The 24,795-nt window shown below is 37.4% G+C and overlaps 1 protein-coding gene and 1 pseudogene across 1 annotated transcript in view; one reads left to right on the forward strand and one right to left on the reverse strand.

The window, feature by feature from the left end:
* Window positions 1-24,795, forward strand: part of LOC147571276 (EF-hand calcium-binding domain-containing protein 13-like) — a 155,482-nt gene that overhangs the window by 45,946 nt on the left and 84,741 nt on the right. The window contains 7 exon segments of the mRNA XM_086696466.1: window positions 519-590; window positions 7,573-8,067; window positions 10,100-10,138; window positions 10,377-10,475; window positions 11,712-11,783; window positions 17,423-17,566; window positions 21,245-21,349. Coding sequence (XP_086552592.1) covers window positions 519-590; window positions 7,573-8,067; window positions 10,100-10,138; window positions 10,377-10,475; window positions 11,712-11,783; window positions 17,423-17,566; window positions 21,245-21,349 — 1,026 coding nt within the window.
* On the reverse strand, window positions 23,493-23,619 carry LOC147571277 (U4 spliceosomal RNA; annotated as a pseudogene).

The following is a 24,795-nucleotide window of genomic DNA, read 5'->3' on the forward strand; positions in this document are numbered from 1 at the left end:
TCGAACCCATGAACTCTGAGATCATGACCTGAGCCCCAATCAAGAGTCAAACACTCAACTGACTGAGCCACTCAGGTGCCCCTCAAAAAAATTAGTTTTTAAGTGCTAGGAAGTATATAATTTGCTAGGCATTGGGGAAACAAATGACATCCTGTACTCTTGAAGAGCTCACAATCCAGTGAGAAAGACAAAAGAGCTAAAACTTGAAATTCTACCTATAGTAAATTCTCAAAACACTATTTATTAAATGAATGAAATATTAACCTGATTACCTAGCTGTGGAGCTTAAAATGTGACTAATTTCTTTTGATGGGAAACTCTTTTATTAAGGGAAAAAGACAATAATGGTCTTTTATGTTTCAGTGTGTACTGAGCTATTAACAATTCTAGATATTATTCACAACCTCTGTTCCTACTTTCACACATCTCTGTGTTGTTTTTGTATTAGAATGGGATGGAAACTAGATTTGTGTTCAAAAAAGAAATAACAGTACTTGAACTTACTCTTTCTATTACAGGTAACCACATGGTGGATATTAGAGATATTCTATTTATTTTGGATGAACTACAGCACCAGTATGAAGATTTTTGTAAGTGAGCTCTCGTTGCTACAGCAAGTATTATTTATAAATAAGTTGCCTTTAAATTAAATCCTAATTTGTAGGTTTTATCATATGGACTCTGAAAGCCTTCTCTGACCCCATGACTCTAACTCTTTAAAATTTTTTTTTTAATGTTTTATTTATTTTTTGAGAGCAAGAGAGACAGAGCGTGAGCGGGGGAGGGGCAGAAAGAGAGGGGGAGACACAGAATCCAAAACAGGCTCCAGGCTCTGAGCTGCCAGCACAGAGCCCGACGCGGGGCTCGAACTCACACACTGCGAGATCACGACCTGAGCTGAAGTTGGACGCTTAACCGACTGACCCACCCGTGTGCACCCCCCCCCCATAGATAACTCTAAACTCTAACTCTTTAGATAAAAGTTTAAATCCTAAACATACCTAATCAGTATTGATTATGTAACTACCATAATTTTCTTTTATCTTTCCCTTAATATTTTGCAACATGAAGTCAACTTTAAAACAAAATAATAACACTAAGAAAAAAAAACGTAATTTGCAACTTGTGGGTCATTCTGACATCCTGACATTGACAGTTAAAAATTTTTAATATAGGGGTGCCTGAGTGGCTCAGTCAGTTAAATGTCCAAATTCGGCTCAGGTCATGATCTCATGGTCCGTGAGCTCAAGCCCCTCATCAGGCTCTGTGCTGACTGCTCAGAGCCTGGAGGCTGAGGCAGATTCTGTGTCTCCCTTTCTCTCTCTGACCCTCCCCTGCTTGTGCTTTGTCTGTCTCAAAAATAAATAAACATTAAAACATTTTTTAAAAATTGTTTTTAGTATATTATTCAGTATCATTCATGATTAGTTTTGTTTTTCTTCATTAAGTACGTTTTTAAAAATCTCTTCCTGTTGCACATGGTGTCACTCCCTTTTCTTTCTCTGTCCGGACATCCTTTGGTCAAGATTATCTATGTGTATAATTTTAAGCTCAATTTGGCTCAGTTGGTTGAGCGTCTGACTTCAGCTCAGGTCGTGATCTCACGGTTCGTGAGATCCTCAGCTGCTTCGGATTCTGTGTCTCCCTCTCTCTCTCTTCCTCCCCTGCTCACAGTCTGTCTCTGCCTCTCTCAAAAATAAATAAAGATTTCAAAAGATTAAAAAAAAAGAATTATATAGTTCTAATAAACTTGCTACAAATAGAGCAGCCTCTTGCCTGATCCTTTCCTCAGTTTCTCCAGAGGCAAACATTTTAGCTGATTACCTGATATTTGTTTTCATGACTGTAAATAACATGTTTGTATTGCTTCTTGTTGATTTTTTTAAATTTTGGGTAGACCTAGTAAACTCCCTAATATGAAAAATAAGGATTTAGCTCTGTTTCATTTTCCCTGTCCCCACCACATCCACTTCCCATACCTATCCATCCTCCTAATATAGTCATAGGGTAATTGAGTAAGTTTTAATTCTGTATTTATGTGAATATATTTATGTACACACTATTCACTGCTGAGCCACATGTAAGTATCTTGTGGCTACTTTCTCTTTCTGTACAATTTTTCCCTCTTTGAGTTGTCTTACTTACTTATTTGCTTGGTTTAAAAAAAAAGTATATATATTACTGATTGAAGCTTAAACTCTGCCAACTGTCTAAATATCCTCTTCGTAAGTTTGTCTGCACAAGGTATTCTAGTAGTTTTGTCTTCTTGAAGAAATCTTCTTTAGAGTATTTTGATGTTCTTCAGTATGAATTTGTTGCCCTCTACATTTTGTGTGCAACTGTCATCTTGAGATCTTTCTTCATTAACATGCTGGAGACTTTTCACTTCTCTCCTCCTATGACAGATTCTGTCTTCGTATTTTATGGATGGTTTGGGTACAGAATTCTAGATTGTAAATAATTTTCTATGTTTTCTAGTTTTCAGTATTGCCATTGAAGTGCAAAATTTTCTGACTCTTGACTTTGACACTGATTTTTTTTTTTTTTCAAGCATATAGGATATTTTCTAGTCTTCTGAAAGTCTCCTGGAAAGAAGTTTCTTTGTAACGATTGTGCTGAATACAGCGTCCTTTGATTCTGGAAAATTAAAATAATTTGTTGATGATTTCCTTTCCTCTATTTTTTCTGTCTCTGTGGAAATCTTGATATTTGGATATGTGACATAATGGGATGATTCCTTTTTTTTTTTTTTTAACCTTTTTCTCTTATCTCTTTGTTATGCTTTATTTATTTATTATTTATTTATTTATATTTATTACACGAGTGGGAGTGGAAGAGGGGCAAAGGGAGAGGGAGAGGGAGTCTTAAGCAGGCTCCACACCCAGCGCAGAACCCAACATAGGGCTCAGTCTCACGACTGTGAGATCATGACCTGGGCTGAAATCAAGAGTCGGATGCTTAACTGACTGAGCCACCCAGGTGGCTTCTGAGAGAGTTCCTTAAATTTATCTTCCAATGCTTCTATTTCGTTTTTCATTTGTACTTTTAAATTTCCAATAATTTCTTTCCCCTCTGTTATTGTATTATAATAGCCTCCTCTTATTTCATGGGCATTTCTATTGTTCCACAAACAATATCTTCTGTTGCAACTACGAACTTCTGTTGCAGTGCTTTCGAGATTTCCTTTTTCATTCATATTCTGTCTCCTCCAAGGTATTTTTTTCTGTTTGTTTTTCATTGTAGAACTGTTCCTCAAATGTCTGGTGATCTTTGGTTGTCTACTCATATTTGAGAATGGTGAACTCAAAAGCTATTTGGAAGCTCTGAGACTGAGGGCAAAACTAGCTGATTATGAGCTGTAGGATAGTGATTCTTAACCAGAGATGATTTGGAGATTTCCCCCACCCCCCACCCTGAACTTCCCCTTCCCCCAGGAACATTTGGAAACATTTGGAGACATTTTTGGTCATCACAATCTGTGTTACTGGCATCAAGTGATGAGAGGCCAGGGATGCTTCTGAGTATCCTACAATACACAGGACAGCTCTCTCAATAAAGAAGTATCTGTCTCTGGGGCGCCTGGGTGGCGCAGTCGGTTAAGCGTCCGACTTCAGCCAGGTCACGATCTTGCAGTCCGTGAGTTCGAGCCCCGCGTCGGGCTCTGGGCTGATGGCTCAGAGCCTGGAGCCTGTTTCCGATTCTGTGTCTCCCTCTCTCTCTGCCCCTCGCCCGTTCATGCTCTGTCTCTCTCTGTCCCAAAAATAAATAAACGTTGAAAAAAAATTTAAAAAAAAAAAGAAAAAAAAAGAAGTATCTGTCTCAAAATGCCAGTACTGCTGAGATTGAGAAACCCTGCTATCATCGGCTGGTCTGGCTGGGCTATTTGCCTGGAAAACCCTTAATATGACTGTCTTTAGGGTATATTTCCTTTTGAGATGGTCAGAGTGTTCAAAGAAACTTTGAATATCCTTCCCGGAGGTATAGCCTTGCTTCATAGAATTCCAGGTGTTAAATAAGACGAAAGACTGAAGTTCCCATTATTCAGTGTAAGCCTCCCTCCGAGTTTTGCAGGTAACACTCCTACCCTCTATTGTGTTTAGTATTCCATAATCCAGAGACCTTGTGTTTAACCCTTTCTGATGAATTGTCACTTTCCTGCTGGAGTAGGAGAAGATCAATAACTGGCTGTGCCCAGTGGATAAAAGTGAATATCTGGCCGTGTGAAGAGACCCTAGGTATCAAATTACTACTTAAAGGGATTTTAACCAGTTCTTTCTTTTTAGCTTCACTCTTACCCTCACTTTTAGACGTACCTAAATGCTACTAATTTATGAGCTTTTGGAGTTTTTGTGTTATGAATTGGGTTGCTTCTTGGCTTTCCCCATTCTGCCTTATGGTTCAGCCTTTTCAGGTCTACTAAGTTCATCCGCTTTCCAGATTCCAAAATTTAATTGTAGTAGTTTCTTTTCCTCTTCTTTTTGTTATTATGGATTTGTGATGGTTTAAAAATTCCTTTAGTTTATTTTTGAGAGAGAGAGAGAGAGAGAGAGAGCGAGCCGGGGAGGGCAGAGAGAGGGGAAGACACAGAATCCAAAGCAGGCTCCAGGCTTCAAGCTGTTAGTACAGAGCCTGATGTGGGGCTCCAACTCACAAACCGCGAGATCATGGCCTGAGCTGAAGTTGGACACCTAACTGACTGGACCACCGAGGCATCCCCCAAATTCCTTAGTTTAAATGGAGTGTTTTGGGGCGCCTGGGTGGCGCAGTCGGTTAAGCGTCCGACTTCAGCCAGGTCACGATCTCGCGGTCTGTGAGTTCGAGCCCCGCGTCAGGCTCTGGGCTGATGGCTCAGAGCCTGGAGCCTGTTTCCGATTCTGTGTCTCCCTCTCTCTCTGCCCCTCCCCCATTCATGCTCTGTCTCTCTCTGTCCCAAAAATAAATAAACGTTGAAAAAAAAAAAATTTAAATGGAGTGTTTGAAGGCTGTTCAATTTGCTATTTTTACCTGAACGTTTCAAAGTTTATTTTGAGGGGCACCTGGGTGGCTCAGTCGGCTAAGCGTCCGACTTCGGCTCAGGTCATCATCTCACGGTCTGTGAGTTCGAGCCCCGCATCGGGCTCTGTGCTGACCTCTCGGAGCCTGGAGCCTGTTTCGGATTCTGTGTCTCCCTCTCTCTCTGACCCTCCCCTGTTCATGCTCTGTCTCTCTCTGTCTCAAAAATAAATAAACGTTAAAAAAAATTAAAAAAAAAAAAAAAACAAAGTTTATTTTGAATTCTAATTTTGTCTTTGATGTAGAAGTTTTTTCATTAATTATTCTTTTCTGACATAGATATTCCTAATAATCACATACCCACTCCCATGCATAATAATTCATGTTATTCATTCTTCTGTATCTTTGCTGATTTTAAAAAAAAATTTTTTTTTTTAACGTTTATTTATTTTTTTGGGACAGAGAGAGACAGAGCATGAACGGGGGAGGGGCAGAGAGTGAGGGAGACACAGAATCAGAAACAGGCTCCAGGCGCCGAGCCATCAGCCCAGAGCCCGACGCGGGGCTCGAACTCACGGACCGCGAGATCGTGACCTGGCTGAAGTCGGACGCTTAACCGACTGCGCCACCCAGGCGCCCCTCTTTGCTGATTTTTTTTACTAGTTCTGTTATAGAGAAAGGAACATTGTCTCCAAATATAATTGTAGATTTGTCTATTTCTCCGTTCAGTTTTGTCAGGTTTTGGTTCATGCATTTTGAAGCTCTGTTGCTAGGTGAATTCACATTTAGAATAGTTCTATCTTCTTGGTGAGCTGATTCTTTTATCATTATGCAATATGTATGTGATCACTGGTAATTTTCTTTTCTCTCAAGTTTACTTTTTCTGATTCTAATATAACTCCAGTTTTCTTTTGATTAGTGCTTAGATGGTAAGTATTTTCCATCCTTTTACTTTTAACCTTCTTATATCACCAGTCTTGAAGTGTTTTGTAAACCACACAGAGTTGGGTGATGTTTTTTGTATTTATTTGTATAATTCCTATATTTTAATTGGAGTGTTTAAATCATATGTAATGTAATTACTTATACATTCAGACCAGGTATACCATATTATTATTTGTTTTCTATTTTTTCCTCTGTTTTTCAACCATTTTATCCCTTCTTTTTTGGGGAGCATTTTTTTAGTATGTGAATTTATTCCATATGTATTTTCACTATATCTCTGTATTTTTCCAGTGGTTGTTTTAAGGATTATAGTATACATACTTAACCTTTTCTAGTATACTAAAATAAATATTTTACCACTTCAAGTGGAATATAGAAGTTTTACCATTATATAGACCTTTTTACCCTCCCTCCGTTAAGCTGTAATTTTATTATGTATTACCACTATACACACTGAAAGCTTCGGACAATGTTTTATAAGTTTTGCCTTCAATGATCAAACATATTTTAAACTTCTAAGAGGAGAATAATAGTCTATCATAAAATCAAGTATTATAACATTTGAAATACTTTAAAATGTGTTATTCAAATGTAAGGTACTATTCTGAGCCGTCAGATGAATTTTATAAAGGAAGCCCCAGTGGGACATTGTATTAATATCTTTCTGAAGAGGTTATTTTATATATAAACTATTTTTTCCCACAAGTACTGAGAATCTTTAGGAGAGTAAATATTTGTATTCTGATGTTAAATTAAAAACAATTTTTTTAATGTTTATTTTTGAGAGAGAGGGAGACAGAACGTGAGTGGGGGAGGGGCAGAGAGTGAGGGAGACAGATTCTGAAGCAGGCTCCAGGCTCTGAGATGTCAGCACAGAGCCCAATGTGGGGCTCAAACCCATGAGCAGTGAGATCATGACCCGAGCCGAAGTGGGATGCCCAACGAACTGAGCCACCCAGGTGCCCCTGTATTCTGATTTTATAAGTAAAAATTTCCCCACTCCAACTTCCTTATACTTCAGTATGCTCATAACTAAGGGATTTGTAGCTGTATTGGCATATTTAGCCTATAATCTTTCAAAATTGGCAGAGTGGGGAATGAGAACTACAAACTTCAGTAGGCTATCACTTTTGATTTGGTGTAACTTCAAATAGCTTTGGATAAAAGAATTTAAATATATTAAACCAGAAGATTATATTTAAAAATTTTTTTTCAACGTTTATTTATTTTGGGGGGGACAGAGAGAGACAGAGCATGAATGGGGGAGGGGCAGAGAGAGAGGGAGACACAGAATCGGAAACAGGCTCCAGGCTCCGAGCCATCAGCCCAGAGCCTGACGCGGAGCTCGAACTCCCGGACCGCGAGATCGTGACCTGGCTGAAGTCGGACGCTTAACCGACTGCGCCACCCAGGCGCCCCCAGAAGATTATATTTAACCTAGTTAATATTTCAGTCTTAGTTATCAGCTCTGTTAGTTTTTCAACATATTAACCTTATTTAACTTTTTAAACTGTGTTTATTTAAGCAATTGATAATTTCTTGAATAGTTTTCATGAGGACTTAGTTGTTACTTTTTAAAAACTATTACAAATGGTACAGGTAAATAGAATAATTAAATATGTTTCTCTTGCTTAGCAGTTATGGAATCATCAGCCTTGGATGAGTCTACTTCAAACAGAAAGTTATCAAATATATCAGAATGTTATCCACAGTATAGGATGAAAAGCAGTTTCTCTTCCAGACTACGTGAACCATCATTATTCCCAAAGTTAAATAGAAAACACCTCCAATATCATAAAGTTATGGAGGATAATGATTACCTTGAATTTAAAAGATCAAAAAATCCTTTGCAAAGAAAAAAAATCCTAAATGGGGTTGATAGCAGTGATATAGGATTCTGGGAACCATATTCAAAGGATGGCATAAACTTTAAGAAAAGTTCAGAGAAGATTGAAATTCATGACTCAAAGTCTACGTCACATAGCTTGAAGAGCATCACAAGCCTCAAAAAGTCTCTGGATAAAAGTGATCATTTTAGTACCCCCAAACTTCAGAAGCCAGCTGTGAGAAGGCATTCCAGCCTCCTAAAACAGGTTTCGTCGAAAGAAAAGATTGCAGTGAATGCTCTGGGTCAGTATCATATATGTAAGTCAAAATATAGGTCCTGGAGTTCTTGAGTCATCACAGAAACAAGCTGAATTAACCATTGATTAGACCGTTGTTTGCATTTCATTTGTCAATACTAATGAGTAATCACCACTTCTGGTATATAGACCAGTGTATGTAACACTGTGGTTTTAAGTTGTGCCTTTTCAGATGGTTGTGTTCCCTTTTTCAGATGCCTAACTTTGACCAAGAAGTTTATTCAGAGATTAATCCAACTCACTCAAGTTCCCTAGAAATAGAGGGCCTGTTTTCTTTTGGAAATGCTTGTTTTATAATTTTTAAGCTAAATATGTAAGGAGTCTATGTGAAATTTTTGTTCAGGTTCCATCATTTAAATATATGATATCCATATCCAATATGATATGATAATGCTTCAGATATCATCTCTTTTGGACATGGGAATATGAGGAAAGATAAAATAACTACTATTTTACAGTTTGGTTCCCCAGGGCGTTATGGTCTTTCTCCAAGATGAGCAAGGTTTTCCAACCAATGTATAGTTTCCTCCTTCCGTGGTACCTCTATCACAGAAGTCCTGTGTGTGGAACTTAATTAAATACTCCTTCCTATAGTCCTTGGCTGAAGTTACTTAAGTTGTTTATTTTCTTGAAAGAGACTTATCTTTTTATTGCATTTAATATTGAAGGCAATTGTTAAAATGAGTGCTTAGTGAAATACTAGTGGTTCTTACACAGTAATACATATTTTAAACAACTCAGTTGAACAGAAAATGTGCTCTTTTAAGGAGGCACAACAATGTTCTTTCTGATTCCTTTACCGATACGCTACTATTACTCTGTGCCTCATTCCTAATTCTGAGTTCTTTATATTCCAGTAAGATGAAAACCCTTGTTAAAGGAACAGTGGAGTAGTAGGCATTTAGCCCTTGGGTAGAAGAAGCCTGTGGAAGAAAGCGCTTATCTATCTTGCTGGTGTCGCCAACCTTTGCCATACTTAATATTCTTTGTAAAGAGAAGTGTGAAATCGTTTATCTGGTATAACTTCTCAAGATAAATTGATGGTAATTGAACATTTCTGAAATGTGACTGTCATTGGATATACATTTTAAAAACATTTTTAACTTTTCATTGTTATGATAATTTTTAAATCATAAGAATTACACAAAGGGAAAGACGTTTCTATATACTCTTCATCTCGTTTTCCCAGGTGTTAAGATCTTGTATAATCACAGTACAGTGAACTAAATCAGGAAATTGACACTGATACAATATTATTTATATTCTGAAGATCTTATTCAAGTTTTTTCAATTGGTCCATAAATGTATTTTTCCTGGTTCAAGGTCTCATCTAGGATCACACATTACATTCAGTTGTCACGTGTCCCTTAGTCTCCTCTGACCTAGGATAATTTCATGACCATGACACTTTCGAAGAGTATTGACTAGTTAATTTGTAAAATGTCCCTCATTTTGGGTTTTCCTTATATTTCTTCGTAAGTTCAGGCTATGCATTTTTGGTGGGAATTACAGAGAAGTGATACTATGCCTATCTCAGTGCATGATATGAGGGGACTCACGATGGCCATGTGTATCTCCTGCGAAGATTGTATGATTTTGAAGATTGTGAACTGAAAACATGGTAGCCTAAAATGATGGGAAGGGGAAGAACTCTCATTGTTTGCTTGGAATCCTGGAATTTAAACTAAACACTTTGTTGTTGTGATCTCTTGAACTCGTTCATTATATTTTAATCAGAACCAAGCAGCATTGGCTGGGTCACTGGAACAGGCTGTTCCTCCAAACAAGTAGTTTATAAACATTTATAGAACTTCAAGATTGTTTTCTGTTTGAGCTATATGGGAAATATTTAGGTATAATGTAAGACACAACAGAAATACGAAGAAAAAAGCAGTCATATGAGGTAATAATAATTAGATAAAACTTGTTTTCTAATTGCTAAAGACTTTGGGTGCTAATTATTGCTTAAGACACATAAATTCTGTGGCTGAATAGTTTTCTACATTTTGTATATTTAGAAAACATCTGTGAAGCTATCAATAAACTCCAAGAAAATTGCATTGCTACAGAAGAACTTCAGTCAGGGGCGCCTGGGTGGCGCAGTCGGTTGAGCGTCCGACTTCAGCCAGGTCACGATCTCGCGGTCCGTGAGTTCGAGCCCCGCGTCGGGCTCTGGGCTGATGGCTCAGAGCCTGGAGCCTGTTTCCGATTCTGTGTCTCCCTCTCTCTCTGCCCCTCCCCCGTTCATGCTCTGTCTCTCTCTGTCCCAAAAATAAATAAACGTTGAAAAAAAAAATTTAAAAAAAGAAGAACTTCAGTCCATTTTGCCTTCAATGGGAGTTACTTTATCAGACAAAGAGTTCAAGGAGATTGTGGCAAAGACTGCTCAAAATGGTGAGACTGATAATACCAAACTTTTTGAAAAAATTAGATACTTTTATGGGATAGTATTAAATGATGGAGTAAGTTCTCAACTAGGAATGGAACAGAATGGGCCATGCTAAAGAAGATTCTAAAAGAACAGATATAAAAATGGAAAGTGGAAAAAAAATTCCTGGAAAATCTGCCCTAATGGATTGGTTTGGAGGGACTAGTCCTTTTATAGCTCAGAATTGTTATGTAACACTCTATCACTATCCCTAGCTATGCCTTCCCGTATGGGACAGGTACTGGAAAGGCTGACCCAGTTGTGGGGAGGTTCAGGCAATAAGAGCACAAAATCCAAGGGGTACAAAAATCTCTGAGCAAATAGCCTAAGCATCCAAGAAGAAATAACTGGAGATTCCAAAATGGTAAGGAAGTGCTACAACTAGGAATTTAGGGCTAATGATACTTAACCAATCAAGGCAGATGATTAGCATCTAGATGTTAAATAGCATATCCCAGTCACCAGCCTAAGTTCAAGGCAGATTTTAAGTTTCCAGGAAGAGCTTTTGTATTGGAGAAGTTGTTTTATCATTAAGTAAGAACCATCCACAACAGAAGTTCAGCTGAGGAGAGGGCAGAGGCAACATTTTGGGGAAAGACTGACTTGGGAATATATTAGAAATGAATTCTTAGAACCTGAGCAAAATTTCTTAGCTAAGGCAAATGGGAAAGAAGATTAAAAAAAAAAAAAAAATCTAAGGTGTAGGTAGGTGCTACTAAAATTATTGAGCCCTTTCATGTTGCTTATCAGGATTGGTAGGATCACTGTGGAGGGTGTATATCTAAAAATAGGTAGTTAATTGGATCAGCTGATAGTAATGGGGACACTTGGGTCTGTCAGGATTGGTCAGTATTGTCAAGGTGTCTTAATGGATAGCATTTTGACTGGGTTTTCATGATGGTATGAAATAGACTCCTTAAGTTTCTCATGGTCCATCTATATGGTCACCTTTCCTTTTTCCTATATCTATCAAAAATTGAGGACCTAGCTCAGTCCATTGCACTTTATAATAGGTGTTTAAAAATTATTGAGTAATTATCAAAATGAAACGAACTGACCTAATTCAGAGACAGGATATGAAAGGAGAAATAGAATTACGATGAAGTGAAGAAGTAGTTTTTTTTCATAGTTGTATGAAACTATGAATTTACCTTTTATGCAAAAATATAAAGAATGCATGATCTAAAGTCTTTATTTTACAGGAAATGGAATGGTGAAGTTAGATGACTTTATGAGCGCTCTCTCCAAGGAGCAAAGTCTCCCTGAATGTGATGGTAGGTAGGAAATTTATTTTAAAATGATTTGGAGGAAAGAAGTGGTTAGGTTGAAAAGAGGTTCAACTGAACCGAGTTTGCTTTTTGGGTAGGTACTTAATAGTTCTGAAATTCTCAGGCAAGCCATGAAAACTTGATGTATTAGGGTAGTGATAGCTAACTTGCTTCCCTCACAGAATTGTTAGATGGATTTTAAAAACTGTAAAGTACTACACAAATGTAGAGTAAGGTAATGAGGAATTCCAATAGGGGATTAGCCCCATTTTTAGCAATGGATGGGTGATTTGATTTTTAATTTTTTTATAAGGAACTTGTTTGAATGAAATACTGGTTGTGTTTCCCTTGTTTTAGAACATTTCTAAAAAAAATTGTATTAAGCTATAATTTACATACATAAAACTCACTCACGCACTAATTTTCATGAAATGTATAGAGTCATACAATCAACACCACAATCAGTTTGTTAAAAATTTTTGCTTGCAATGATTTTGGGTTTTTATGCAAATAATTAAATATTTTTCAGCAAGATTAACATGAGAAATGAAAGATACTAAGCCTTGGTGTTTTTATTTCCTTTTGTTTATTCATATGCTGAAAAGGAAAGATAAGCTTTTTGTGTCTTCCCAAAGGATTTCTCAGATAGAGAAAAATTAATCCAAAGGAAGAGATTTTTTCTCTCATACTTACATGAAGTCTCATGTTAAAAACTACATTATTGTGGCGCCTAGGTGGCTCAGTCAGTTAAGTGTCCGACTCTTGGTTTCGGCTCCGGTCATGATCTCACAGTTTGTGAGTTCAAGCCCTGTGTTGGACTTCTTGTGGACAACACAGGGCCTGCTTGGGATTCTCTCTTTCTCTCTCCGCCCCTACCCTGTGTGCTCTCTCTCTCTCAAAATAAATAAACTTAAAAAAAAAGCTACATTATAATTTGTCATGAATTGCTTAAGTGGTGTTCTTAAAGACACTATTAGCAAATTTCTTGAGTGCTTTACCTTGTAATCATTCATTCACGAACTCAGTCACCGTTTCATTGCTGTTTTGTGAAGTAGTGTCTTGGTTGTAGCCGACTCCTCCCTCCCATTTCCCCCATTATACTGTTTTTAAAATTTATTTTATTTTAACGTTTTATTTATTTAAATAATCTCTACACCCCACATGGGGCTCAGACTCACAACCCCAAGATCAATTGTCTCATGCTCTTTGGACTGAGCCAGCCAGGTGCCCCTAAAATTTATTTTTAATGGTGGTATCTGACACGTAACATAAAATTTGCCATCTTAACCATTTGTAACTGTACAGTTCAAGAACATTAGGGTTAAGTATATTCACACGGCTGTACAACGAATCTCTAGAACTTTTTCACCTTGCAACACTGAAACTCTATACCCAGTGAACAACAACTACCCATCTGTGCCTCTCCAGCTTCTGACGACCATCATTCTACTTCCTGTTTCTGTGAATTTGCCTACTCCAGATACTTGACTGGAATCATATAGTATTTGTCTTTATGAATGAATGGCTTATTTCACTTATCATAATGCCCTCAGGATTCATCCATGTTGTAGCACGTGTCAGATTTTTCTTTCCTTTTCGTGCTAATATCACATTGCATGTATATGCCACATTCTGTTTGTCCATTCACCCGTTAATAGACACCCTCTTGGCAATTGTGAGTAGTGCTGCTGTGAATGTGGGTATGCAAATACCTCTTTGAGCCCCTGCTTTCAATTCTTTGGGATATATAATCAGAAGTGGACACAATCCAGGTCTGTAACATTTCCTTCACTCCTAAAATTCTCTTGTGCCCATTTACCGTTAATCTCTACCTCCATTCCCAGGCGACCACTGATTTGCTTTCTGTTTCCATAAAGTTGCCTTTTTTTTTTTTTTTTTAACATTCAATATAAATGAAATCATAAAACATGTGGTCTTTTGTGCCTGACTTCACTTTTTTGAGGCTAATTCATGTTGTCGTATGTATCAGTGGTTTGTTCCTTTGTATGGTTAAATAAGTCCATATTACATTTTATAGGTATGTTCCCTTTTGTTGATGGTTCACCAGCTTATGACATTTGCTTATTTGCAGTTTGGGACTGGTATGCATAATGTTGAAATTAACATTTGCATTGCAGTCTTTCTGTGGACATGTTTCCATGTCTTTTGGGTAGATTCCTAGGAGAATAATTGCTAGTGTGTATGGTAAATTTATGTTTTACTTTTAAAGAAATTACCAAACTGTTTTCCAAAGTGGCTCTACCATTTTCATTCTCACCAGCAATGTGTAAGGATTCTGGTTTCTTCCTATCCGCCACATGTAGGTATTATCTTTTTGTTTATAATCATTATAATAATTGTGTAGCGGAATTTCATTATGGTTCTAATTTTGCATTTCCCTAATGACTGATAATGTCAAATTTATTTGCACATGCTTCCCAGCTGTTCATATATCTTTGGTGAAATAGATATTCAAATCTTTGGCCCGCATTTAGAATTCCATTTTGATTCATCTATAGTGTTTCGGAGTATATCTCTCTGTATACCTTTTAAAGTTGTTGCTTCAGGTATATATACATAACTTATCACACTCTATTGGTGTCATCATTTTGCCAGTTCAAGTGAAATACAGAAGCCTTATCTCCATATACATCCCTCCCTCCTTCCTTTATGATATAATTATCTTAAATATTTCCTTACATATATTTAAAACCACATCAGGTGGTATTACTTTTACTTCAACCATCAGACTTGATTAAAAAATTCAAGAGAAGGAAAGCCTACTATATTTACCCATATTTTGACTTACCATTTTCTTTTTTCCTTCTTGATATTCCAGAGTTTTTTTTGTTTTATCCTTTGTTTTCTGTTTAAGAACTTCCTTTATCCATTCTTAGGTCTACTGACAACCAATTCTTTTAGTTTCCTCTCATCTGAGAACATCTTGATTTCCTCTTCCTTCCTCAAGAATAGTTTTTCTGAATATGGGATTTTACGTTGATAGTTCTTTACGTTCAGCACTTGAAAAATATTGTGTCACTTATTTCTGGCTTCCATGGTTTCTGCTGGAAATCCTGTCATTCAAATTGGTTTTCTTTCCCTAAAGTGTTTTTCTTAGGCTGCTTTCAAAATGTTCCCTTGTCTTTAGTTTTCAGAAGTTTAATTATGATGGATCTTGACATGGATTTCTTTGGATTTATCCTGTTTGAGGTCCACTTTTGTCTTGGATCTGTAGGTTAATGTCTCTTGATAAAAATTTGGGAAGTGTGCAGGCATTATTTCTTTGAGTGCCTTTTTAAGTCTCTTTCTCTTCTTCTGGGACTCTGATGGACACAAATGTTAGATCATTTTTATATTCCTACAGGTCTCTGGAACTGTTCGTTTTTTCTTCAGTTTATTTTCTCAGTGTTGTTCATCGGATGATTTCAGTTGCTGTCAATTCATTGATTCTTACCTTTCTCTCCTCCTTTCAGCTGTTGAGTCCATCCACTGAACTTTTAATTTCAGTCATCATATTTTTTAGTCATTAAATTTCCATTTGGACTTTCTGTGTTGGTGTTTGTGCAAGAGAAAAAGCAGGCAGCTGTCCCAGTCCTCACATACTGTCCCTATACAGGAGAAGACCCCCACCCATCGGCCCAGCCTGATAGGCCCTAGGCCTCTACCACCTTTTTCCTTCCCCAGGCTCTAGGACTGACGAGATAAGCTGATGGTTCTTTGGGACGCCCTGAAAAAGTTGACGTGCTGGATAAACTCTTTACCTCTCCAGGAGGAAACTAAGAGCTGGGAATTTTAATCTCATCCTGTGCTGAACAGAGGGGAGGATCACTGCCTTCTACCAGCCCAAGCCATCGCTTTATTCTACCCCAAATACTAGACTGTGCTAGACCCATCAGAGCTCCAAGGCTGGCAAAACAGAAGCCAATCTTCTGGGGAGGCATTTTGGAAAAGCTGAATTTCTGGATATGTGGACCAAACTCTTCTTCCCCTTGGGTGAAGCTGGGAGCTAGAGTCTTTTTTTTTTTTGGATCATATGGTGCTGCATTGGAGGCAGCACTTGTGGGAGGGTGTCCCAAATGTCTGTACCAGCTTCAGTACGTCTTGTTTTGCATTCTCCTGGGATACAAGAGCCTGTCAGTTAGTTTCTAATTTATCACAAAAGGAATTTATTTTTTAATTTCTGCTGAATCAGTGTGTTTGTGGGGAGAAGAAGGGTCCAGGGCGTCCTACTTAACCATCTTACTGACATCACTCACAAGCTGTTTACTTTAAAAAAAAAAAAATTTAATGTTTATTTCTATTTGAGAGAGAGAGACAGAGAACGAGAGTGGGAGAGGGGCAGAGAGAGACGGAGACAGAATCTGAAGGTTTCAGGCTCTGCGCTGTCAGCACAGTGCTCAACACAGAGCTTAAACCCATGAGTCATGAGATCGTGACCTGAGCTGATGTCAGGTGCCCAACCAACTGAGCCACCCAGGTGCCCCATCAGCTATTTACTTTTAAGTGAGAATTTTTTTCTTCTAAAAAGTCCTTTCACAAGATAGTATCATATATCTTGTTCTACATATTTATACATAAAAATTACCTTTTTAAGAATCATTTTAAGAATCATCTAATTCAGACATCATTTTGATCATTTCTTTGTTTAGTAATCCATAATGACGTCCAGTGACTGCCTAAAGTCGATTAACTCCTGATAATGGCTTTAATGCCCTCCACTGCCCAGCTTCCTCGCTTTACCTATCCTGATCTTCTATTAGAGAAAATCTATTTGAGTTTAGTTTGTTCCAAAATTGACACAAAAACACACCCGCATGCATACCTGTCGACCCCCTTAATAATTCTATGTGTTTGTAAGTTATTTTAAGAAAATTTTATTGCGTAGGCACCTGGGTGGCTCAGTTGATTGAGGGTCCACTTTGGCTCAGGTCATGATCTCGCCGTTCCTGAGTTTGAGCCCCATGTCTGGCTCTGTGTTGACAGCCTGGAGCCTGCTTCAGATTCTGTGTCTCCCTCTCTCTCTGCCCCTCCCCGACTCATGCTGTGCCTTTCTCTCTCTCTCAAAAATAAACATTAAAGCTTTCATTGCAGTAAAAATTTGTTTAAATTTAATGGAGGGAATACTGCCCAAATTTGTGAAGCATATATTCCAAAGTATCATAAAAAGACATGTGGGATAGTTATTTCCAAGTGATAATATTTATGTATACAGAAGATAAAAGATTAACCAGGGACTGAGCCATGTATTGCTACAAAACCTTACCCCAATTCATTATTCAGGACTGAAAGTTTTCTACTTATTTCTGTATCTGCTACCGAGAAACAGACTACTAAGAAAGTTTAAATTGTTAGAAAATTAAATGGGGAAATTGTATAATATTTTTGTTCCTATGCACTTAAATTGCAATTAAATTGGCACTTCCTTCGATACAGAGATGATAGCAAAGTAGAATATATTTTTGGCTCTCATTTTGTACTTTGTTGGTTTTCAGTATTAAAGATCTGGTAATTCTTTTCACATATAACATTTCTGAAGTTATTTTCTATGCTTGTTTATTTAGTGTTAGAACTAAAATTCATCTTACTATTGGTGTTTTCTTTTTGACTTATATTTAATACTCATTAGCATACTGCTTTATTTTCAGTGTTGACTGATGTCATTAAAGCCATTGATAAAATTAAAGATGAAAATATTGATTATGAGGATATGAATACTTGTCTTCAGCATTTTGGAGGTTACCTTTCTAAGCCAGAATTTGAGAAGATCGCAGAGTTGACTGAAGCTGACAGTAAGTGAAAACTGGGTTGACACATGTGAAAAGATGGTCACTTTGCGATTTTTTTTCCCTCAGAATAATGACTTTATTTTTTTGATTAGAAAAAAGTCCATTAAAATGAAGTCAATACAGAAAAATGCTCAAAAGTACAACAAAACATACAAAATCCCATGATCCAGAAATATCCAGTATTAACAGTCTTTCCAGACACTTTTTTCCTACAGGCAAAAGTACAAACAAAAAGAAAGTAGAGTTTATGGTTTTGCTTTCTGACAAGGAAGAGGTCAGGACAAAAGTCGTTAAATGGGACAAACGACTCTTTATTATGCCAAAGCCTATAATTCATAAGGAAGGTACTAGTTTTGAGTATCTATACCCTTATAACTTAGCAGCATCTTTTCTAAAGAGAAAGGGTGGTTGTGAGATAGACAAGTGTGTGGGGCTATAGATGAAATAAGAATGGCCATGAAGAGTATGTGAAGAGTACAGGAAGAGTATGTGAACTTTTATTACAATATATTTCTTCTTTTGCGTGTATTAACATTTTTCCATAATGAAAAGCAAAAAAGGAATAGAACAAATGTAAGTTATGTGCCTTACGTGAGAAAATGATAAGACTTTGTTAAAAGACATTATAGAATACCTAAATAAATTGGAATATATCCCATATTAATGGACTCAGAGACCCCCAAGTCTGCCAATTCTCATAATTAGTTTACTTATCTAAAGCAATTCTAATAAAACCCTGACTTTTTGATGAATTAATTCTAATATTGGTATGCATAAACAAAGATCAAGAGTAGCTAAAACACTCTTGAGGAAGAAAAACGTGGATAGGGTGTGTGAGTGGTGTTGGAGGGATCTTGCTACCCTGGATATTAAGACTCATTATAAAGTTACAGTAAGTAAAACAGTGTGAAAATGGCACAGGGATAGAGAAATTGATAGGACAGGATAAGTAACTTCCAAATATATCTACACACATATAAGGAAACATATATAATGAGGTGGCAGATTACTGGGGGGGAGGGGAAGCACCAGTTAATAAATGGTGCTGGAATAATTAATTATTCAAATGTAAAAAATAGAATTGGATCCCTACCTATGTATCATATTCAGTAATGCTTTCCAGATACGAACACTAAAATTCTCGTTAGAGAAAGAAGAAAAATTTTCTGACTTGGAGTTACAAGGAATTATTTTTAAGATACAAAATCACTAACCAGAAAAGATTTATACATTTGACTACATTAAAAATAAGAACTTCTCTTTATTAAAAGGTAATACAAACAGAATGAAAATACAAGCCACAAATGGAGCAAAGATTATTATTAAAAAAAATTTTTTTAATGTTTATTTATTTTTGAGAGAGAGAGAGGTGCAGAGTATGAGTGGGGGAGGAGCAGAGAGAGAGGGAGACAGAATCTGAAGCAGGCTCCAGGCTCCCAGCTGTCAGCACAGAGTCCTAAGCGGGGCTTGAACTCATGAATTGCGAGATCATGACCTGAGCCAAAGTTGGATGCTTAGCCGACTGGGCCACCCAGGCATTCCAGAGTAAAGATTATCTGTAACACTCATAACAGCGAAAGATCATTGTGGAGAATAAATAGGAAACCCCTATAAATTAACAACCCAAGAGAAAAATGGCCAAATTACAAGAACAGCCATTGCCAGATGAAGCAACGTAAGTTGCTAATAATCATATGAAGTCTTTTTATACATCATAGTAATCAGGGAAATGCAGAATTTAGGTCACAATGAAATACCTTTTGATGCTGACCAAATTGGCAAAAATTAAGGTCTGTTAATTTAATTGTTGGTAAATAAGGCAAAAGTGGTAAAAGAACTTTGAAAAACATTATGTAGTATTCTGTAAGGTTTTCATACTTCATGGCTTAGAAAATCCATTTTTTAGTGATACATCCCAGAAAATCTCTGCACTGATGTGCAAGGAGACATGTTAAAAATGCTCATAGCAGCTCTGATCTTAATAGAAGAAGGAAGGAAGGAAGGAAGGAAGGAAGGATGGAAGGAAGGAAGGAAGGAAGGAAGGAAGGAAGGAAAAGGAAGGAAGGAAGGAAGGAAGGAAAAGGAAGGAAGGAAGGAAAGAATGAACAAAAAGAAACAACATGATCGGTGATAGAATGTATAAATAAATTGTGGTATTTACCACTGATGCATGATGAAATACTGATAATGTGTACATTAGTGAAAATGAACTATAGCAATATACTATATGGATGGTTCTTGGAAATATAATATTGAATGAAAAAAGCAAGTCTAGATTGCTATAGTGTGATAATTTTTATAGAGCTGTAAAACAAAATTAAGGAATATTTTGTTTATCCTGTGTAAAATTATATGTAAAAAAGCAAGACCTTGGTTAATTTTAAAAAATTCAGCAATGTTCTCTCTGTAAAGAAGCAGTAGAATAGAATGGGGGAAGCACAGAAGCAGATGCAGTGGTGTTAATAATGTTCTTCAACTGTGAGGGAGAGGAAGGGGGAAAAACGTTACGGAGAGGGAGTGAGGCAAACCATAAGGGACTCTTAAATACTGAGAACAAACTGAGGGTTGATGGGGGTGGGGGAGAGGGGAAAGTGGCTGATGGGCATTGAGGAGGGCACTTGTTGGGATGAGTACTGGGTGTTGTATGGAAACCAATTTGACAATAAACTATATTAAAAAAATAATAAAAATAAAAAGTAATTTTGTCGTTAAAACAATAATGTTCTTCAAATGGGAGGCGGGTTCAGTGGTTCAGCTAAAACATTTGTGTATCAAATAGACATTATCAAAAATAGGGAATCTATTGCTTTAGAAAGTTATATGTTCCTGTTAGTGGATGTAAATCTTCATTAACTCTAACATTCCCCTAGGATTTTTCAAAGTCTCATTTTTTTCAAGTCTTTAAATATTTGGTTAAGAATACAAAGTAATTTGGTGCTCCTTAAAGTAAACTTCTCAAAGATTCTTTATCTTGGAAATAGGCAATAGGCTGTGCCTTATCTTTTATAGATTAGAATTGGAATTTGATGTTTTTAGTGGGATAAACAAAGGAGTAGTGTTATCAAAAGCTCATCCTATTTATATAAAACCTGTATATGCGGCCTTAGAAAATTCTTAGACATCTTTATCCATTCTAATATTGGGATATTATATATAATCAAGGAAAGACATTTTCTAAGTATAGAATGACTATTAAAACGTTTAATAGTTTCAAAAGTATACTGGAATAAAGATAACAATGTGAATGGTAGCCTGAGGTGGGAGAAACCAGAGGTCAAGAAAACTCACTTCTAATCTCTGATCTCGTATTTCCTTTTGTGACCTGGGGAAAAAAAATCATGATATCATGTCTAAGTATTTTTTAAAATGTATAAAACAATACACTAATCCTTTACCGACATATCTTTGAGTTGTTGTCAGGCCAAGACAAGATAATGTAAGTTAAAATTACAAATGTTGTGCGCTTGTAACTAGAAGGATTTTGATTAACTTTCCTGGCATTTTTCAGTTTTACTTTCTCCTTGTGTGTTGAATTGCTTTTTCCTCTTAGAACCGTATATTTTGAGTGGTATTAGCTGATGGCTATAATCATGTTATCTCCCTATAATTTATTTTACATAATTCAATAGTTGTCATAATTAACATTTGAAGATATTGAAGAAAATATTCTTTTCTCCTTAGAAACGAAAAAAGTGAATTTTAAAGGTTTCATTGATACAATGATGACCAATACGGAACGCTTCTCTGAAAAATTATGTAAGAACATCACATTTTGTGCTTTCATTTACTTTTTCAAGTTTATTTATTTATTTTGAGAGACAGAGAAAGAGCAGGGGCAGGGCAGAGAGAGAGAAAGGGAGAGAGAGAGAATCCCAAGAAGACTCCACACTGTCAGTACAGAGCCCAGTGCACAGCTCGATCTCACAAACCATGAGATCGTGACCTGAGCGGAACTCAAGAGTTGGACACACTTACCCGACTGAGCCACCCACCCCAACATATGTTGTGCTTTTAGTGGACCAACTGGTGTGACAAACTTTAGAAGAGTGTAGTAGACTAAAAGAGGCAGTCATCCTGTAGGTCGTCAGCCAAACAGATGCCTGGCTTACTGCTGATGTTTGGTTTCAATCTTCTCTGTTCATGATTTCTAAATCTCGAGCACTTCCACGTGCAAATGAATTGAAAGTTTTTACGAGCTTACTGTTTATCCTCACACTTACTGTAAAGAGCTAGAACCGTGTATATAAAATTCCTTTTTGGAAGATGTAAAATGTCTTCCCAATTTGGGGAAGTGATGCCATCTAGTGACTAGCGCTGGGTACTCACATGCAAAATTTCCTCTTTCATTTGTTTATATATTTTTTTCCATCTTCCAATTTATTCAGTAATATTTACTGAGCCATTGTTATATATGCTTTCTGTTAAGCTGATGAGCTGTTAAGATGAGAAAGACAGTCTTGGCCACTCAGAAGCTCACTGTAAAGAAATATAAGGTCCTATATGTATATTTTAAATGGAGTGAAGTTAGTTTAGAAATTGAAGCTAAAAGTAGCATTTTGTTATTTTGTGCTTAGCTATTGGGTAATAGTGCATTTTAAGTAACAGTTATTTTACCTTACACTAGAAATCAATTTAATTTGCTTTCTATACAAGGTGGAACATAATAGATTAATTGGATGAAGAGATTATTTGCATGGTTAGTCACTTCATTTATCCTAGGAATTTTAGTTTCATGGAAATAAAAAGTTTTTGTTTTTGTTTTTAAACATTTTTATTATTTTTGAGAGACAGAGAGAGAGAGAGCACGAGCCGGGGAGGGGCAGAAAGAGACAGAAACACAGAATCTAAGCAGACTCTAGGCTCCGAGCTGTCAGCACAGAGCCCGACGTGGGGCTCGAACTCACAAACAGCGAGGTCATGACCCAAGCCGAAGTAGGATGCTTAACCAACTGATCCACCCAGGCACTCTGAGTTAAAAAGTTTTATTAGCACAGAGTTGTATAGTATATTATCTTACTCGTATCTAGAGTTAAATTTCCTTTCTTGTTGTTAAATATTGCACATTTATATTCACTGCTTTCCTTTTTTCTTCATCTGGCTGCTCATTTCTTCACCAGACAGCTTATTGGTTCTGTATACCTCATTGGGACCTTCCATCCATTTATCCCTCAACTTCGTCCTTACCCACCAGTCTCCCTGTTTTCACTTTTCTTCCTTATCCACTTGAAAATCTCTGGTCTGTGTACCTCGAATACCCTAAAGTCTTCAGTACCCTAAAGTGCCCTTTGGTTGCACCTGTCTGACAAAACTCCCAACCCTGGCTTCTCCTCGTGGCTGACATCATTTCTAGAGAAAATCATATAGCTCAGCAGATTGAACACTTTGAAATCTTGACCATCAGTGTCTGGTGGCCCTCAGCACTACCTAGGAATTATGTGATTCCCACCCTCTCCCAGTTAGTTTATTCTTTTACTCTCTGAAATAACTAATTAACAATCTCCATTCTCTCAAACTTCCATTCCTACTCCAACCTTAGCCCTTCTCACATTTAGCAGATAACTTAGCCTTTATAAGGAAAATAGAAGCCTGTCACTATTTTGAGGACGTTAAGGTATTTCCCAATATTTTCTCCTAAAAGTTCTTAAGTTTTTCTTTTTCATAGTTAAGTCTTTAATTCACCTGAAATTGATTTTTATGTTTAGAGTGAAATTGGGATCCAATTTAGTTTTTTTCCATAAAGATATTAGCTGGTGACCGTTTTATATTAATTCTTTGAGATTTACGTATTGTATAAATTGATTTGGAACCTGACACTCACACATGATGGCCTTGGGATTTAGGTTATCATTGGAGATTTTATTCCTTCTATCCATACCTCTGGCAGAGAACAGCCTTTCTTCTTGAATTCCTAAAAAGGTGACTAAAGTGTTTTTATTAATAATTTTCAGATGGAAAGATTTTCCGGGGCCCTGTCTTTTTTGGGAAAAGTTTTCAATTAGCAATAATCGCGCCTCGGATAAACCTCATTGGCTATGATACTGCCACTGTGCAAAGCTGGGCCCTGTCTTTTGTTTGTTTGTTTGTTTGTTTTGTATTAAGATTTTTTTTAATGTTTGTTTATTTTTGAGAGAGCAAGGGACAAAGTGCGAGCAGCGGATAGGCAGAGAGAGAGGGAGACACACAATCCGAAAGAGGCTCCAGGTTCTGAGCTGTCAGCACAGAGCCCAATGGGGGACTCGAACTCACAAACTGAGAGATCGTGACCTGAGTTGAAGTCGACGCTTAACTGACTGAGCCACCCAGGCCCTGGTTTTAAGTAGGCATCTCAATTATAATTCTAGACTTGTCTGTACCAAGTAATAACAATAATACTTATTATCTTACTCACATTTATTGAGGGTTTACTGTGTGCCAGTACTGTTTTAAATGTTTTATTTATTAACTCATTTAATTCTCACATCAACTCTATTATTTTTATTTTATGGATGGGAAAACCACGGCACAGAGGTTAAAGAAGTCACATAGCTAGTATGTGGTAGAATTAAGATTAGAACTCGGGTAGAGTGGTGCCTGGTTGGTTCAGTCAGTTGAGTGTCCGACTCTTGATTTTAGCTCAGGTCGTGACCGCAGCGTTGTGAGATGGAGCCCCACATCAGGCTCTGTGCTGGGCATGGATCCTGCTTAAGATTCTATCTTGAGAGGCCCTGTGTCAGCTTGGCAGAGTGGTGCCACCCCAGAACCGGGTGTGTGGAGTGGGATCCTTTAAGATGTTGGGGTTTGAATCCCAGCTGAGCGCCTGGGAGGTGCAGGAGACTGTGGAGCGGGACAAACTGACCAGCTCGTGCCTGTGCTGTGCTGTGAGGGCTGCCTGAACAGGGTGGTTTGGTCTAGGGAGGAGAAACTGCCATGATGCCATTTTCCTCCAATCACCAACATGGTGGGGCTTCAGGGAACAGGACAGCAGGCCCCCAGGGGAGGTTGGACTGCTTACACCAAACCCTGCCTCACCATGCCTGGCAGCTGCATATCTGCTGGAGGGAGAATTGCCACTTACCCAACCAGAGGGTCCCTCCTCCAGACCAGCACAACCGCTGGCTCCAGGGCACCTTCGGACAACGGTCCGGCAGTTTCTCATTTTCTGATTTGATTTTTGGTGATACCTATTTTCTTTTCTTGTCTTTTCTCCTCCTTCTTCTTCCTTCCCTTCTCTATTCTGGTTGTTAAGTTGTGTA

This window comes from Puma concolor, unplaced genomic scaffold, assembly GCF_028749965.1.
Source record: "Puma concolor isolate L17-30 unplaced genomic scaffold, mPumCon1.1.hap2 unalloc_scaffold_34, whole genome shotgun sequence".
NCBI classification, from domain to species: domain Eukaryota; kingdom Metazoa; phylum Chordata; class Mammalia; order Carnivora; family Felidae; genus Puma; species Puma concolor.